At 39.8% G+C, this 18,516-nt stretch overlaps 1 protein-coding gene across 1 annotated transcript; it reads right to left on the bottom strand.

Moving 5' to 3' along the window:
• Nucleotides 1-3,372: 3,372 nt before the first annotated feature.
• Nucleotides 3,373-16,438, bottom strand: tbc1d13 (TBC1 domain family, member 13). The gene is made up of 12 exons (XM_071906910.2): nt 16,369-16,438; nt 12,846-12,919; nt 12,716-12,756; nt 10,310-10,371; nt 10,033-10,132; nt 9,100-9,182; nt 8,709-8,868; nt 5,650-5,860; nt 4,974-5,137; nt 4,469-4,629; nt 4,313-4,370; nt 3,373-3,531 (listed from the first exon to the last, which is right to left on the bottom strand). The coding sequence occupies exons 1-12, from the start codon at nt 16,389-16,391 to the stop codon at nt 3,466-3,468; spliced, it is 1,203 nt and encodes a 400-aa protein (XP_071763011.1). The 5' UTR covers nt 16,392-16,438; the 3' UTR covers nt 3,373-3,465.
• Between the last annotated feature and the right edge of the window lie 2,078 nt (nt 16,439-18,516).

The raw sequence follows: 18,516 nt of genomic DNA, 5'->3' as shown, positions 1-18,516 counted from the left end.
TCCAAACATCTCAGTAAGACAAAGGAAAAATAGCAAATATCTCATAACATGATAAAAGTCCTAAAGTACTGTCAGTCCTGAGTTGAAAATTAACGATTGGAATATTTATCACTGATCCATCATCTCAATCCATTCATTTCCGCTGAGTCAGAGAAGAACATCAAGCCTTTTTCAGATGCTTTGCAGATAGTGTTCAATAAGGACTAGCTGATAATTTATATTTTCAAGATTGCTTTTCTGATAAAAAAGGGCCACATATGTAAAATTTATTTGAGTTCTGAGTGTAAAGTCAGAATTCTTAGAATAAAGTCAGAATTCTGAGATTGTGACTTTTTTCTCAGAATTCTGACTTTAAACTCAGAATTCTGACTTTTTTCACAGAATTCTGACTTTATTCTCAGAATCTCAGTTCACCCTGCACCTTCTAATCTTGTGATGTATGGAAGAGACCCAATCTTGACTCATTCTGGCAAGAAAGAACTGCAGCAATTCTGACAGAGAACCATTAAAAGACCAAGGGAAAGTCTGGCATGAAATGTCGAGCAAGGTTTTACTCTTGGGACAATTTAGAAGCATTTCACTTATAGATAAAGAGACAAAAAAAAAAACCTACAAGTGCATTTTGAAATTCTTCAGTACTTCTTTGAGCGACTGTATCATCCATTTTAAAAGTACTGTATCATTACATTGGTTTAAAGTAAACAGAGCTTCCACACACAACTCTCACCAATATCAAAGACTACTGTATATCTGTATATTTCAATAGTGTGTATTGACTTGGGTGGTCAAGTGAGAACCGATTTGATCGTTTCACATTCAAAAAAGGAACTTGATGGCAGAAAAAGCAGACAGGGCAATTCATGATGTAGCGTTTAATGGCGCGTCCAGTTTCTAAAGGAGTGTTTATAAAAAGAACAGGCAGATTACAAAAAAATCTACTTAGATGTATTGCCCTGAAAATAGTGTCTGTTACCATTGAAGCATACATATGAAGGATCATATTTTAAAATGCTGTGTGTAGCATTTCATCACGTACGCACACAGAACGCCTTCATATGAGGATGCATTAAACGATTAAAAATAAGCAAAAGTATCATTAACATATTTTCAGCCTTTGAACAGTTTGCAGAAATGACTTCTTGTCAGTTTCCGCACTGCGATAACACACAGCCAACATGTTATGAGCTTGTGAATAGATATTTCGGCAGTGATAAAGTTTACAAATATACATTTACATTCAAATTATAACCTAGACATATTCAAGCTATGACCGGTTTGCCACATAGATCATGTGATGTGTGCACAATAAAATATAAATTAAGAAAAACAGATTTCCAATTAAACCCAGACCCGCTTCCAGTGTGAAACAGGGTTTAGAATGAGTTTAGAAGCTGCATCACTTTTGTGTCATTCATTCACACTACTTCTTCAGCTTCTTCTGTCACTGCGCTCATATGCTTTTGTTTTAATACTGTTAACAACACTTAGTTCCATCTCTAATGTTGTGCTCCCTTAATGCCATTTCTTGTGTTCATCTTAGCTTCCATACTTCTTGTAAAGAGAATTTTGCACAAGTGGTTTGACTGGGTGACTGCATAACACATTCCTATTCAGCAGTAAATGCAAGAAGCATATTAGCAATCATGATAAAATATATGCTGGGGGCTAAGTAATGGTCAGTCTCCATGATACTTATGACTAAGGTGTAAACAGAGGAATACGCATCAAAAGAGCGACCATTAGATCTACCGAACCACCCAAGTGCCAGTAAATGAGAGAATTCGCTCTCTCGGCTGTATGCAGTTGGGATCATTTTACTGTGGCAGGCATATCTTTATTCATACTCTTAAAGGTCCCATATTCTCCACTTTCCAGTGTTTTATTTTCTGTCTTGAGGTCCATTCAAAGCTGTGTGTGTGGTGTCATGTACCAAAAACACTCTCAATCCATTTGTATATTTTCCAGCATCTCTCTGAGCCTTACCAAGAGCAGGCTGTTTCTGTCGCTGTGTCTTTAAGGCTCATTAATATTAATGATCCCTCTGTTCTGATTGGCTAACCGTTTCAAGAGTGAAACGTGAGACACCGCGGCCCGGCAGCTACAGGTAGGGAAAACTCTCCGGTAATAAACAATGACAACCGCTCAACCGCTTTGAAAAAAACACTTTGTTAGTCTATTATTTCTTACAAAAATGATAATGAGCGAACCTTTGTGACGCCACAAAGTTACAGAAGTCCAAACGGCTCGTTTAGAGGCTCGCTTTTCTAATATGGATTGAGTGGATTTAGTTGGTGACCGTGCGTTTTGATACTTTCACCATGTTTAGATAGCACAGCCAACTCCTTTATAATCACAGAGGCAAGGGGCATCCTGTTTTACATGAACACATATGAACCAGAGAACCGCCTTGGGAACGGAACTGGCAACACATCATCACATCGATGTAACATCGGTCACATATTCCAGCCAACAATTAACCTTCAACTAAAAACAAAGCACATGTGAATCCTTTGGCCAGGGTGAGCACGAGCGTTCAGTGTTAACCGAGGGTCGGAGAAAAATCTTTGTGAAACTTCCAGTGACATTCCTTTCTTTCAATATTAATTATTCTGGTGAAGGTAATATGAATTTACTAGGGACTTAAATCAGGGGACAAAAGGCTTTCCAGACGTTCAAAAAATAATGCTGCTTATGGATACTCAATTCACTTAGCAATTTTACCGCTTCATTTACAGTAAATAGAAGGTCATTGAATGATCACAATATTCAACAGGCCAGTACTTCCACTTCATGTTTGTTTTCATCAAGACAGAAAATTCACCCAGAAATACTGTCTCCTCTGTTGCACATCATTATTAAAACAGATAAGGCATAAACATTCCTTACATAAAAAAAGTTTCAAATTCTAATATTTAAAAAAAAAGCCTAAAAGAACGAACATGCACTATTGCTCGATCCAATTCGACGTTTGCTCAATCTGATTAAATAATTGGTAGCAGTAAGATTTCGGTTTACTTCTCGGCTCCATTTTTGAAGATCTCAAGCGTGTTTTGACGGTTTAATGGCAAATTAAGATGGGTAGTATAGGATTAATGTAGCTCCCTCTCCCTCAGATGTTCAGTGCAAACATCGATAGTGTGAGCACAGAAACTCTGTCTCCATGGGAGAGATGGCTGTGAGAGAAGGAGTTGGCCTTTTACCGTAATGCATCGAGAAGCAAGTGGCGTCTCCTCCTCCCTTCCCCCCCAATAGTCGCACAGGATACCAGTTTCCATGGTAGTCCCCACTGATCAAACATCATACATCGGGTTACAAAGAAACTCCCCCCCACCCCCCCCCCCAAGAAGTCTGTCCAAGCTCTTCATAGATCAAGTCCCTCCATCACACACATTTGACATTAAATGTTTTTTGAGCTCCCACCTACCAAATCTGAGCAGAGGAGGCAGGAGGAAAAGAGTGAGCTGGTTACGAGTTATCCTGCAGCTCTTTGGCCTTGGTCAAGATGGTGTGGACATCTGAGATGGGGTAGTCCTACAAGAATAGCAGAGAGATCAGATGAACATGCAGACAATATAACCTCATGCAGCAATTCCAGGTTTATGCTAAGATTGCCAAGCAGCTCTATGAAAATGTTCAAGGATTCAGTCATCTTTTGGACACCCTAGATTGGATTAGCATTAAACTGTGTCTATTCCAAGCAGAGGCACAGACATGGACAGCTAAACATCTAACAAAGTGGAACAAAAAATCTTTAATTTCAAAGTTATTGTTAGCTGGGTATATTTTCCTCATGCTATTTTGACAGCTACTAAATGTTAGCAGTGGATTCCTGTAAGATGTCAGCAAAGGTGAGTCAAGAGTAAGTAGTCATAGTGTAAAATACTTAAATATTTGCATTGGATAATTGGAAATAAATGTTACATTTGTTCTAATAACATTTGTTGAATTCTAAGTTATAATATACAACATGTCCCACACTTCCCATTGCTGGAAAGACTTTACAGAATGATGTTTATCATGTTCAGGCGGTGCTGTTTGTCCACCATTTGTCCTCAACTAGTCCATCCTCCACTCGATTATATATATATATATATATATATATATATATATATAGATCAACACTGATTTTTGAGTTTGTTTATGATATTGTTTATTTTTTGTTGATGCAGTGGTTTGTGTGGGGTCGACATTTTCTCCTACAGCTGGCTGCATGGTGGCGACATTTTCTACTGCTTCAGACTGCGTTCTTGGCTATTTTCTGATCAAAAAAAGCTAATTTTTTCTATTGTTATGTTATGAAAGCATGCCTTACCTGCAGTAACCTCATATTGATCGTGAAGTCTCCTGCCAGTAAGTGATCACGGATTAGTCTGTGAACAGAAGAAGCCCACGGCAATCATGACTGAAATGACAAGGCGGAGCTTTCTCTACCGCGGGAAAGTAAAGGAGGACAAGGTGAAAGCCTCACATGAGCATGGCGCAGCAGACCAGGATGAGGAAGTGGAAGCGGTCCTGGTCGGAAAACAAGGTGTCCCAGATGCGGATGACGTCCGGCAGGAGGAACTCCTGAGACAGCAACAGGGTCAGCCAGCGGAATGTGAAATACTGGGGTTTGATATTCTGCTCTTGCTGTTTGGAGAGAAAAAAAAAGAAAGAGAAAGAAATAGCCATATCAATGCAATGTTTTTTTGTTTTAAATGAAAGCAGTAAACTCACTTGAAATGGGGATTTCGGGGTTTACTGCCATTTCTTGGTCCGGTTCCCATGTCTTTCATGGGAACAGTGAAAACATTTTTTCTATTATATGAACACTTAGTATAAACTCTATAAAAACTATGATTAGCCTAATATGTATAAATCACTATTAAGATGTACTGAAGGGACCGGAATATTGCTTTAAAAACTTGATCGGAGTAAATGAGCCAAGAGTGAGCTGGATCTGGGCATCAAGCCTCAGCCTCCAGGTTTCTTACCAACTTGAGATAGAGCTCCATGTCCTTGTCTTTGAGCATGGAGTAGACGCTCTCCATCTTGTAGGTGATGCCGCACTGGGAGTCATCCAGGCTCTTGATGAAGTTGTCTCTGTTCTCCGACATCAAGTTGGTGAAACAGAAGAACGTGTCTGCTTCAGCGTGCTCTGAAAGATTAACAGTCAAGCACTCCACATTTTAGAATAACAGTAAAGACATCAAAACTATGAAATAACACAAATGGAATTATGCAGCGACCAGAAAAGTGTTAAACAAATCAAAACTATCTTATATTTTAGATTCTTTGCCTTGATGGAAAGGCAAAGGCTTTGGAAAGAAATTCATACATAGGATCAACTTCACTATTTATATTTGTCTAAGAAACACATTTCAAGCATTTAAGCAGAAGACTTTAGATCAAAATGGCTTTAACAGAATGAAAAATATATAATATTCAATCAGGTGTCCCAAACTTTTCACTGGTAGTGTATGTCAAACTATTCAAACATCTGAATATAACCTAAAATATTTTTTTATGGTTGATGGTAAGTTTCTGTCTGTTTGTGCATCTTAAGTGCAAATTGCATTTTAGAAACATTTAGAACTTATATCCAATGTTTCCTGAATACAAGTTATCATACCAGTCTTTAAGCTCTGAGCACCTACTTCTCTTGCCTACCTTTCCATTGGTCGTTTGGGTCCGTGGCAAAGGTGTAGTAAATTGGCCCGACAATTTCATTCATGCCCTGTACATAGGCAATCCCGGGGTTGAGTTTGGCATAGATGAAGAGGATGCGCTCCACGACCTCCCAGTGCGCTTCGCTCCCATTGGGCAGCACCTCGTATTCATTAGATGGATACAGGTTCAAAGCCTTTCCAGGGGAGCTGACCTGGGAGGGGACAGGAGAGAAAGATGAGGGGATGAACGGAAATAATGCAAAGTGGAATCTTGCCGGGATACAACAATTAAATTCACAACATTTCTTAAGATGACCTTTTGTTTGACTTTTGCAGATGAGTAAAAATCTTGTTAAGTCAGTCTCTCTTCACTGGCTCCCTATAAATGCACATGTTGAATTTGAAGCCCTACTTCTACCTTAAAAGTAGGGATGGGACTAAAAATGTAACCACTCAAACAGTTCAACAAGACAACAAGGGTGGAGAATGTGAGACAGGTCTGAGATTATGCGCTTGTTAATTCATGTTTTTACCTCATCATTTGTATATGTGATCTTTGTTCTCTGCAAAATATTGCATATATGTGATAAACTCAACATTTGTTAAAAGTGCTTTATTAATACATTTACTGAGCTATAGCCATTGACCTACATTAATGTTGGTGTTGGGAAACACAGTATGGGAACATATAAAAATCACAACATTCCATACAGCCACGGGATTAATAGCCACACTAAACTCAGTAGACACACCACTCTGCTAACTCACCACTGCTCGGACACCAACAAAGAAGCGATTATACACCACAGAGGAAGAGCGCAGCAAGACGGTAAGGGTTAGACAGCGATTCGTATCGGATATTTTCACCTACGTTAGGTACGCTGCAGTATTTTACTAAATGTAGTGAAACTGCAGACAAACATAAGCAATGAGTCTGTACTCTATAATATATAATAATAATCTGAATTAATGAGTTATATGTCCAAAAAAGTGCTTAAAAGCTTAAATATAAGAGCATTACAATAGATGCTAATGACAATAAATCAAAAACAGAGATAAAAACACATACTCCCAGATTAAACAAGGAAAAGACATCTCCCACCCTACAGATGCTTAGTTCTGCAAAGTTGTAAATATGTAGATGTAGTTTTCCCATGCTTATTCTTAGCTTGATAAGCTGATATTTACTGTTAAACATCTATTTTCCCAGAGTTAACTGTTACGGGCTTGAACCCCAACATCGCCGCTTGTGGCTATATTTTCTATTTTAGTTCTGTATCAATTTATTTTATTTTATTTCCTTGTCATTTTTGCCTTTTGTTTCTCTCATAACATTTTCCTTCTTGTTGGGTTTTGCTGTCATTTTGTTTTTTATCATTACAACTATGAGTCATTTGGAAGGAATTAGTGTTGTGCATAATCAATCCCTCTAATTAAACGCATAAATGGGACCCCACCCAAGTCTGAAAGCCCATGAGGAGACAACTAACTACATCTATGCTTCATTAATTCAAACAGGCAACTCTCTCTCCATCTTTATCCCTCTCTCTCACACACACTTTTTACTACAAACGAATAACACAAATGAACAAGCAGCACCATAAAGTGATACAGTTATGAAACGATGCACATGACCACTGACAGAAAGAGAGAAAAGAAGGACAGAGAGAGAGAGAGAGCAGCTGGGTCATGTGGTTCTACACTCTGAGTTATGAACAGTTTCAACACAACCAAGTTTCTGCTATGGAAGAAACAGGTTGCTCAGGAATTGTTTTTCTTTGCGGAGCTGGTTTTGCCCATGAGAGCAAAACTTTTGTTATTCTTCATTTGTCCTTGGGTTTGGTTTCATTTTGAAATGTTCGGTACTGACAGATAATGCCTACAACACTTTTAGCAATTAATCACCGTTTTTCATAAAGCCAACTATTTCTATCAGCAAATAAATCTTTCACAATAACGTTTTAAATAGTAATTACCATCTTTGTGAAATGCTTCAGTAAATATGGCAATGATAAAATGAAGCTATACCTGAGATGGAGTAACAAATGCATGAGAAGACATGAGTGGAAATCAAACAAAAGCACATACCACCTTTGCCTGTGACATCACCATATCCACCTAAGACTACATCACTAACAAAGTCAGGAGTCCTTATAGTGGCCATGACCGGTTGTGGTCGAGTCACACTGCCAGTTCTGCATTGCATTGGTCTCATTTCACTTGGCAGGAGCCTGTCTTTATCAGTGGAACCCTGTTTTCAGCTGTTCCCAACCTGTACGCTCAGTGCGGTTTGTTGTGTCAGGCAGGCAGCCAACAGTCTCGCACTCAGGAACGTCACACTGTTGCTTTGACATGTCACATGCTAAACTGAGTACAATCATACTGGGCAACAGCCAGTATGATTGTACTAAAATGAAGTAATATGATTCCCTACTGACAATTTTCACGTAAAAATGAATTGAAAATATTAGATGTGTGTTATGTTTTATGGTCAGGTTTGTTTTTGGAAAACTTTCTCAAAGCGGGGACTTCTGCCCGCCATTAATTTAGCAGATGTTAGGGACGTTTCATTCTTCTTCATCTTCGCTGACGTTGCAAGGTGTTGTGGGATATCCTGCTCCACCTAAGGAACCACTGTATGCTTCCTTCAAAATCGTCCAAAACCAGGAACCTTAAAAGGAAGCTTCCTATGTGTCCTTCTGGAATGAGACAGTCCTACAACTTGAAACTTTGGACTTCCTACCTAGAAATGCTGCCTAAATAGGAAGCTTCCTCAGGTTTGAAATGGTCACTTGTGATTGGTGGAGATTACCCCTGCTCTAGTCATGAGCCTATCAAAATGCTTTTAGCTTGTTAAAGCAACAGGGTTAGAATCAGTGGAATATTATTTACAGAATGAGTTTGACTGGACATTTGATCAAGGATTTTGCACATATTGTACTTTTACATGTACTGAATGTTTACATGTTACTAAGTATTGAAGTGCATAATCTGCATCCACAAAACATGATGTAACCCTAACCCGGGCGAATTGCATACCACACACAATTAGACACTTACATTAGTGACTCCGCTGCGGTTCCGATTGACAGTTTGTGCTTTAAGTGTGGTCTGTTCCACTCGCCGACGCAATGTCTCATAATCATTCTGAGGGTCCAGGATTAGTTGGCAAGGGTATTCTGTAGGACGCTGGAAGAAAGCCATGTCTGGATACAGCCGCCTGGAAACATGCAAACACACATTTGTCATATTTATCAAGTTATTTATTTGTTTTACCTATTTATTTATTACACTGTTTATTTGTTTGGCTATTGTTATCAGTTTGAAACCAAGTTATTTTCTTAATGAAAGGCAGGAAGAATCTTGTTGACACACTCTGTTCCCTGTTTTTAGGCAGAAATGATCAAGAGCAAATGATCACGGACCTTGAATAGCAAAAGAAAATTCCTACCTGACATCCTTATCAATCTGTAGCAGAACTTCATTATCTTTGAAGTAGGTATTCCACCTGCTGTCTGGGTTTGGATTTAGAGGCTGAAAATGAATAGAAGAAGAGCAGACCAAATTATTTGGAAGTTTTAAGTTTTGGGAGTTCCACAATGCTTTTGGAGAAGATAAAAAATACTAAAATTTTTGACCATTGACATAAAGCTCAATTAGAGACTATGGTGGTAATAATTATATAATTACTAATGCAAAATGGTTGAGACGCATATAGGTCAGCCAGACAGTGCTTTCAAATGGTGTGAGCCAAAGCAGTGTTTCCACATGTTACCACTGACTGCTAAACTTCAAAGACCTCAAGTTGATGACTCCTCATCAACATGGAGTTAAGGGGTTCCATTTTATTTTGTGCCAAAAATATGTTAAAAGAAAGGTCATCTCTGCAAACCACTTCCAAAATGATGATGTGTATTTTCAGTGTGAGAGGAAAAGGCCCTTCAGTAGGTGGACCAATGTGCTACAAATGTATCCACAAATAACCATATAATATTGTGGCAGTTATTTGAAGTAAATACACAACTCCTTCATAAAGTAAGTAAAGGTGCACTTCCCAGGTAAAATCCCAAAAGTCTTTTGACTTTTGTCACTTTTATTGAGATGTTATTTGTGCTTCAACAATGAAGAAATTGGTGTTGCGAAGTTCTGAACTTCACCTGCTAAATTATCATAATGAGCATGAGCATAAATTTATATATGCATAGTAGTATGGTCGCAATGATGGATTTTTCAGTGCTTTTTTCAATGCAGGAATAGGGAATTGTACAGCATTATCTGGTCATTTTGTGGTAAGCACAGTGTGTACCTTTATTGAATCAGGGCCTGAGCTTAGTTAATCACTGCTGCGGAAAGAGAAAACCAGAACAAAAGAGACTTGACTCACATGGTCCTCCATAGTCACATCTTCTCTGGAAAGGCCCAAGTTGGCTTTGGCAATGCCGGGCTGGATAATCATCTCTTTTAGGAACTGTGAATACACCTCCCTTTTGGGAAAGAGGGGGGTAAAATGGGAAATGGAAGTGAAAATCTGCAACCATATACATATTGAAAATGCTATTGAATTCTTGGAAATATTGGACAGTACAATCTAATAAAAATGAAAAAAAAAAAAAAAAATTTCATTGTAACAGCATCTCCTAACACAGTCAGCTTCTATTTACCTCTGCTTTTTGAGAAAAGAGTCCCATAACGTCTGATCGAGAGGTAGATAATTGAGAAGGATCTGAAAAGAGGGCAGAACAATCACTCGTTAAGGTGAAAGCACTGATCAGAACATTCTGCAAATCTACATAACCAAATGTGCAACACCATAAACTTCATGTCCAATATGAGAAGCTGGCAGGCAGCTTAAAACCCCGATCTATACCACTATGACATTGTATGGCTTTATGGAAATCTTGAAAGGTTAAGTATTTATTTCTATATTAGTATTTTTTTATAATATAATTTCTATATTTGTAGAGAGCTTTTGCCAAACACAAAAAAAGACAAGAAATCTCAATGAATGGGAAATGAAATGGATGGAAGCTGTTAACCAGTTGTACTTATAAACTGTACCAGTTACTCAGTATTAGGCAGGGGCAATATCAAAAATTTTATATCGCGATACTGTCCCACCAAAATATCGCGATACACAATATTATTGCGGGTTTTTTTGGTTACATCAAATTTCTAGGCTATAATAATAATTATTATTAACAAGCCTAGAAATTCGATCTTACTTTTCAAGCATTGGAGGAAACAACGGCCATTTGGAGATATTCGATATCGCATATCGTATAACCCTACTCCACTGAACATCAGTGGAGCCTCTTGCAATGCCCTGAAATTGCAAACACACCATCAGCTAATCATGGTGTGACCCAATGGAAGATGTCTTCAGCAGATCACCTTGGTCCAGCAGTGTCGAACTTTAGAGGGCTTAGCTTAAGGTCATAGAAAGTAGGGTTACAAATGCAACCATTGAATTGAACAGCTTGAGAATTGTGCTTCATCAACCCTTCATCAACTTGATCACCAGGAATCGGCCTGAATGGCTGATCATGAAGTTGGTTCTTGAAATAACCTAACACCAACGTGATTTCACTCAACTGAACATCACCCTTCATCTTGATGTAGATTGTGAACCATGTCACCAAGTGCATGGACACAAGACGGGGCGTTGTACCCAAAGAAGCCTTCGCTCCACCTGAGCCCAGACTAGTAATTTGACTGAGTGATGAGAATCAAGTCTTCAATCAATCACTTGAGTGTCACCATCAGTGCAAACATTCAAGATCCAGTGAGAGGACATCACCTAGAAGACAGCATATATGGTTGATGGACTCTTGAATGATAGAATTGACGGCTGTTGGCTAAAAATTAAAACCCAGATATCTGATGGGCCCCCTGACATTGATGTGGCAGTGGGTAACTGTCCCTTGTACTGGTTAATTGCCTGATGAGGGGGGGCATCCTGGTGGCTCAGCTGGGTAAGGCGCATACCATGTAACCAGGACATCCTGGGTTTGAATACGGCCTACGACCTTTGTCCCATCATCCCCCTCATCCCCCTCTCTCTCCCTCAATCTTTCCCGTCTCTCTCTACTTTAGACTTTAAATAAATCGCCTGATGAGAGGAAGATCTTGATGCCAAGTAAAGATTCAATAGCTTGGGCAGGCAGGAAACTTCCCAACATTATCAATACAGAATCAAAAACCATGTCTGCCTGATGTCTGTTCATCCCCTCGTGCCCCATAAGTCATCTGAGCATTGAAGTGACAAACAGTTACTGGAGCCTGTGACGCGGACGGGTGAGATAAACTGTTTAGTGCTGCTGTCTCCTGCCTCCACGCTGAATAGGAATTCCTCCAGTAAGGGTTTTCACATGACACAGCATCAGCAATTAAAGGTGGAACTAAAATAAAGTACACTGTGTCTGATACAAGAAATCCAAATGGATACAGGGGGAAACACCATTAGCAAGGTTTCTTAAGACTCACAAGTTTGGTTGTGAGTCTTAAGAGAGTAATATCCAAGGCAAGCAGAGCACCAAAGTACCCTCTAATAGTTAGGTCACACTAGATGAGTTTTACACTGATCTGGGGTCCTGCAGATAATCCTGTACTGTGCAAGGGTTCAAAACTCAACCAGTAAGAACCAGACAAGATGTTTCCAAATGTGTCTGGTTTCATCAGTCCCAAGTCTGGGTGGACTGGTGTGGTGTGAAGCAGTCCAAGACTCGCCAAGACTGAAATCTGACAGCAAACCCTGGACATCAGAAATGGAGAAAAGGCTTTTTGAATTGAGACAGGAGCATGACTCTTTATACCGTATCAATAGTCTTGTGGTGCCAGACTTCCTTGTTCCTGAGTGATTTTGTGAGATTTGTGAATTTTGAGACAAGAAGCTGGAAGAACTGGGTAGTGTGTGATCCCTCATCTTAAGGCATGATTTGTACAGTCTTGTAGCCTGACCTAGGTTTGACACATACTTGACTACAGACACGTTGATGAGAAGTGGAGTGTGATACACGAGATACATGTGACACTTGTTAGTGAAACCATACCGAGACGGGGCAACTTACTTTCCAGCAAAGCGCGCGGATACCTCCTTCAAATGGGATTCCTGAGTTGAAGAGAGAAAAGCTGGTCAAAGAAAAAATAAAAACACAAGCTCATTTTATCAGAACGAGAATGTCAAGGTGTGAAACTTACCACTAAAGCACAGCTCCCGGAGTGCCTTCAAGTCTATGTTTTCTTCACTCAAGGCCACTTTGAATTCTTGTATTCTGAAATAAGAATCAAGCTGAGGTTAGAACCAATTATGTTATTGCATCAGAGCTCAGGGACAAAATGCTACTTACAATAACCTAGGGGTCAAATTATGATAATGTTGTTGTAATCTAATTTTTAAGTTCCCTCCACTTCAGCACTGCTGAGTAATGTGAGCAGCAGGGGATCAATTTAGATTTCTTCATGTGTTTTTGCATTTTTTTCTGCTGTCAGTATTGCAAATAATAAGCTTGGTATCGACCATAGTTCTCTCCTTTACCTGACCTGCCAAAAGCTTTTATGAACAAACATAAAAATGGCAATTCAACCATTGTAGATGTGACATTTAGACTTAATATGACAAAATGTAATGCATATATCTGTCCGATCTTATGGCACTAGTCAAGGCAGCACAACCAAAATTCCAATTTGGTCATAAGCCACAACAAAATAAATGCCATGGAGTACAGATGAGATGGAAAATGGTAAGCTTTTTTGGAAGAGTTCATTAATAATAAAAAAAAACATCTGTGAATCTGGGGCTGTCCTACTTGTAAAGGTACTGACTTGCCTTACTCAGATTTGCTTCATGTTTCTTGCAAAACATATGAAAGCATTATGAAAGTGACAATGTCCAATGTCTATGATGTCACTGATTTACTACAGATTTACTACAGCAATAAAGTAATTTTGTTGTTGCTCACTTGATGACATTTGATTGGATTTTTCATGTCACTTTTGGCATTCCTTATGAAGTGTATCCAGTTTTGTTAAAATGGTCACAAATGGCGCTGACTGCAGTGATGAGTTAGTAGGAAATAGTGAACGATGTGTTAATTATTAGTGTATGGTTATTTTAACCAGATATGACAATTAAACAGAAAGCTACAGAAAATATCCTTTTCAAAAATTTCTTAATTAGATTCTATCGAAATTAACTACTAATCAAAAGTGAAAAAACTAAAAAGTGAAAACTAACTTAGTGGTAGCTTCAAGCTCACTACCTGTTTTGTCTGTGAAGCTGACCAATAAGTATCAAACCCAAGTATATTTATTCAAAATTTCCAATGATTCCAAGCATCTAGGCTAAGCCGATGACAACATCACACAAACGACAAGAATCAAGAAGAGCCAAGGCAGCCTGCTTAGGCCTATAAATGATATTAGTCTCATAGGGGGTGAATGTTGGAAGTGCACGGCATCCACATTGCACACACCCCCCTCCAAAATAAAGCATTAACAAACCCTGTCTCCCTTTCACGCGCACGCACACACACACACACACACACACACACAGAAACACACACACACACACACACAGAGCTCCCCTTGAATGTCTCTCCACAGTTATTTCAGGCCTAACCGCTGCTATAAGTGACTTGAGCAAGTTATGCAATTCTAGTGACATAAGGTTTTCACCTAGTGTGCCATCTTTGGACCTGAGAATTGGCATCAGCAATGCTCCACACAAACTGTATGATTGATGTGATTTTAACAAGGTGCCAACTGGGTGCACAGATATTCAGAAGCACGGCCATAGAAAAATGTCCAAGAGAATTTGAGTAGGAGAAGCCTGTAGTGCATAGACTAGGATCTGTCACATCAAGCATAACCAAATCCTTTCTCTTCTCTCTTGCCCACCCAGTTTGCAGTTTTAAGGAAAGCCATAATGAACAGGGTGTTCATTATGGCTTTCCTTGAAACTGCAAAATATCCAAAAGGTCACATTACTCAAAGCTTTTTTTATGTAATGTGCTCACTAGATACCATCCCTCAGTCATAGATCATTAACTGTTTACAGAAGAGCAAAGCACCTTTTCCTGGCTTTATTGTTAAAGCTTAACTTTAATTGCCTGTTGAGTAGAGTGAGTAATTCAGGGGATTCTGAACAAGCAAGCTCAAAAAGTTGATTCACATGTCTGGGCAACACAACGTTTGAAATACAGGCCTAGCTGTCATCCCAGTGGAGCTGACTATGTGACATAATGATTGGTTTAAAGAGTTTTCAAATTGGCAAACTGAATTAACCAAATTCCGCAAAACACCGATCCAAACACTGAACACAAACTGACCAATCTCCAACCAACCTCACACAATGCCAATATTTGACTCCCAGAAACTGTCTAAAGCTTAGGAAGAGGGTATACCGTGACCCTTGAACCTGAGGAGCAGATTGAGGGTTTAAGTTAGGATCAGAGAAAGAGACTTGGAGTGTATGAGGTCAATGTTACTAAGTTAAGGTTGTGGTGTCTACAGTTGGGGCTGGTGCAGCCATTGACAGTGTATGAGATACTCATAATGACAATTAGAGATATTATCTCAGCACCCTAAAATCCCACTCATATCTCACACAAGTTGAACTTCAAAATGAAAACCCCCCATATGCTGCGCTTTCTCACAGCTCATTGCCTTGAAACACACTGAATAGCCAAAAAGAGGAAAAAGTAGCCAGCTCCATGCTGCCCCAGGGAAAGTATTTTGATGAGAAAGCTTTATTTTGGTGTCTTTCCATGCATTCTTAGACTTTCATTTCATTCAAAACAAGTGTCTTAATTATGAAAATTGAGTATTTTATGGTTTATCTTCAAATTTGATAATGAGTTGTAGTGTTGAAGACTGAGCACTGGTCGCCTATATAGAAATAGAATACTTTGCAGCTAAGATAACTATAAAATAAAGGCTATAGCCTATGCATTCAATGTATTTTAGTTATTGCTCTTAGAATGTGTCACAATTAACAAAGTGTGTAGAGCATATTAGGTTTTGTACACAAAAAGAGAAAAACACCAGACGCCTGATATTACAAATATATACAGAGGAGCAGAAGCTAATTATACATATAATCAATGAAAAGACACCCAAAACGCCCTTCCCTGGTGTCTTTAAGGCTTAAAGGACCATACTAGTTACAACATACCAGTTACTATGGCCTTTAGCTTATTTGTCATTAGCTAAGTTGACGTTAGGGCGACTGTTTAATTAAGCAAATAACACGTCACATCTTTGTTTCCGCCCTTGCACTGACAGAAAAACACATTAATACTGTCAGCAAATACAGGTAGTTAGTGGACGGTGGTCAGGACTTGAGGAAGTATAGATGTGTCAGCTGATGTGCTAACGCTGAGCTAGCTTACTTTACACGAACAAGTTGATGTGTTAGCTTGCAAAGCACCCTGGAGGCTCACTGTCTTTTACTTTAAATGTTACGTTTGAACCCCTGCCAATCCAGTTTGCATGTACCAAGCATATGTTTCTGTAATTCCCCGCAATACTGTCTCACTCACGTTTGGCTAGCTAACGCAATTTGCTGTGGCTCCCGGTGCTGCTGCTAATAGCTAAGGCACTGAAGTTGACGTTACTTTTGCAGTGAGGTTGATAGCTGACAGAATAAATGATGTATCATCATTTTTTGTAACCTCATGCATCATCCAGCCCATGCAAGAATACATCTTTAGATTTGTCTCACCTGTTTCTGTACGAAGTAGACATGTCTGGGCAAAGCCGTGTTGTTTTCCTTTAACTGGAACCAAAGAGGAACGATATGGCTAGAGGGAAACCCTGCGATCACTTCCGTTTTCACAACAAAACTGGTTGGGGCAGACCACGCCACTTGTGTTTTTATTGAGTGTCAGTAACTGGGTCCAGTGTGCTTCATTTTCCGTTGGGATTATTTCATTTTGTTACCCATGATCAATGATTAGATTCTTGCTAATCACTGACAGGATGGCGCGTATTTAATTAAATTACGTTTAAACTACGTTTTAAATTACGTGGAAAACAACTTTATTTAGCATAATGTTCCACAAATTTGCAGTGACATTGTTTGACTTGCTAATCAGCTAAAACAAACGCAAACAGCATTGTCCCAATATTGACCCAAATGTTTGGTCCAACGTTGGCCCACTAGACAAAATTACTTCGAATTCAGTTTCCTTTATACATAAATAATGTGTTCAATTCTGTGACCACTTGTTTCATACATGAATGAAAACAACTTGTTTACCACTTTCATTTATGTTCATCTTTAAAAGATCCTCTTGTCCTTCACAACTGCAGAGGTTATTCTGCTGTGCAACTTTTAAGGTTCTCTTATTGCTTTGGCAAAGAGTTTGGTGCCCCTAGGCTTTATTCATCCCTGGGTGAAATTATTTCAGTCACAATTTCTCAAATTCAAATTAAAAAGTGCAAGAAGTAGGAAATATATTAGTAGAGTAGAATAATGTCCAACGTACCAGTGCAAAATACAAATAAAATAATAATAGAAAATTCAATTATAAAAAATACAATAAAAGGCAAGATTAATAAAGGGTTAAAATAAGGATAAAGTGACCAGTGTGACATTGGATAATGTAATACTATTGCACAACCATGAAGTGAGCACAAATACATATTGCCCATGAGCAGGTGATTTTTGCAGTCAAAGTGCCCTCTATACCTCCTACAGAAAGGAGAGGAGTTGTATAACTTATAACACCACAGGAAGGAAGGATTTCCTGTGGCGCTCATGTGGTGCACTTAATGGTTATCAGTCTATTGCTGAACTTGCTCCTCTGTCCCACCAGCGTGTCGTGGAGGGGGTGGGAGACATTGTCCATGATCGAGAGGAGTTTGGAAAACATCCTCCTCTCAGTCACGACGGCAAGAGTGTCGAGCTCCACTCCCAGAACAGAGCTAGCCCTCCGGATAAGTTTGCTGATTCTGTTGGAGTCAGCAGCTTTTAGGCTACTGCCCCAGCACACAACAGCAAAGAAGATGGCACTAGCCATCACAGACTCATAAAACATCCGTAGCATGGTGCTACAGATGCCAAAGGGCCGGAGCTTCCAGAGTAGGTAAAGCCGGCTCTGTACCTTCTAGAAGTAGCCACAGAGTTCTTAGTCCAGTCAAGGTTCTTGTCCAAGTGTACACCCAAGTACTTATAGTCCTGTACAACCTCCACCGCTTCCCCCCGGATGGAAACAGGGGTGACAGGAGTCCTCGATCTCCTCAGGTCCACCACAAGTTCCTTGGTCTTACTGATGTTGAGCTGAAGGTGGTTAAGCTCACACCAGTAGACAAAACTGTCCAACACTGCCCTGCATCGCCCCCCCCCCCCCCCCCCCCCACAGCCAGGTGAAGCGTGAAGAGGAAAGGAGGTAGAATGGTACCCTATGGGGCTCCTGTGCTCCTCACCGCTGCATCTGACACACTGTTCTGCAGACGTCCATACTGCAGTCGTCCAGTCAAATAGTCCATGATCCACGACACCCGGGGAGTGTTCACCTGCATCCCTGTAAGTTTCTTCCCAAGCATGACCGGCTTGATAGTGTTAAAGGCACTAGAGAAATCAAAGAACATGATTCTCACAAGGCGGGAGTAGGTACGGTGGAGCAGGTAGGTGATGGCGTCATCCACCCCCAACTGAGGCTGGTAGGCAAACCCATCCGGCGAGGACTCAAAGAGTGGCTGAAGATACGCCAGCACCAGTCTATTCGAATGATTTCATGATGTACGAGGACAGTGCCACTGGTCTGTAACCGTTGAGGGCACCGGGACGTGCCTTCTTCGGTACAGGGACGATGCATGATGTCTTCCACAGTGCCGGGACCCTTTCCAGCCTCAAGCTCAGTTGGAA

This window comes from Centroberyx gerrardi, chromosome 2, assembly GCF_048128805.1.
Source record: "Centroberyx gerrardi isolate f3 chromosome 2, fCenGer3.hap1.cur.20231027, whole genome shotgun sequence".
NCBI lineage: Eukaryota > Metazoa > Chordata > Actinopteri > Beryciformes > Berycidae > Centroberyx > Centroberyx gerrardi.
This window is presented reverse-complemented; position numbering and strand designations above follow the sequence as displayed.

Excerpts from the sequence above, each read along its gene's own strand:
- tbc1d13 (XM_071906910.2), bottom strand. The coding sequence starts at position 16,391 with ATGTCTACTTCGTACAGAAACAG. Across the intron at positions 12,757-12,845 it reads CCGGGAGCTGTGCTTTAGTG|GAATCCCATTTGAAGGAGGT; the intron begins GTAAGTTTCACA and ends TCTTCAACTCAG. Across the intron at positions 3,532-4,312 it reads TCAATATGAGGTTACTGCAG|GACTACCCCATCTCAGATGT; the intron begins GTAAGGCATGCT and ends CTATTCTTGTAG.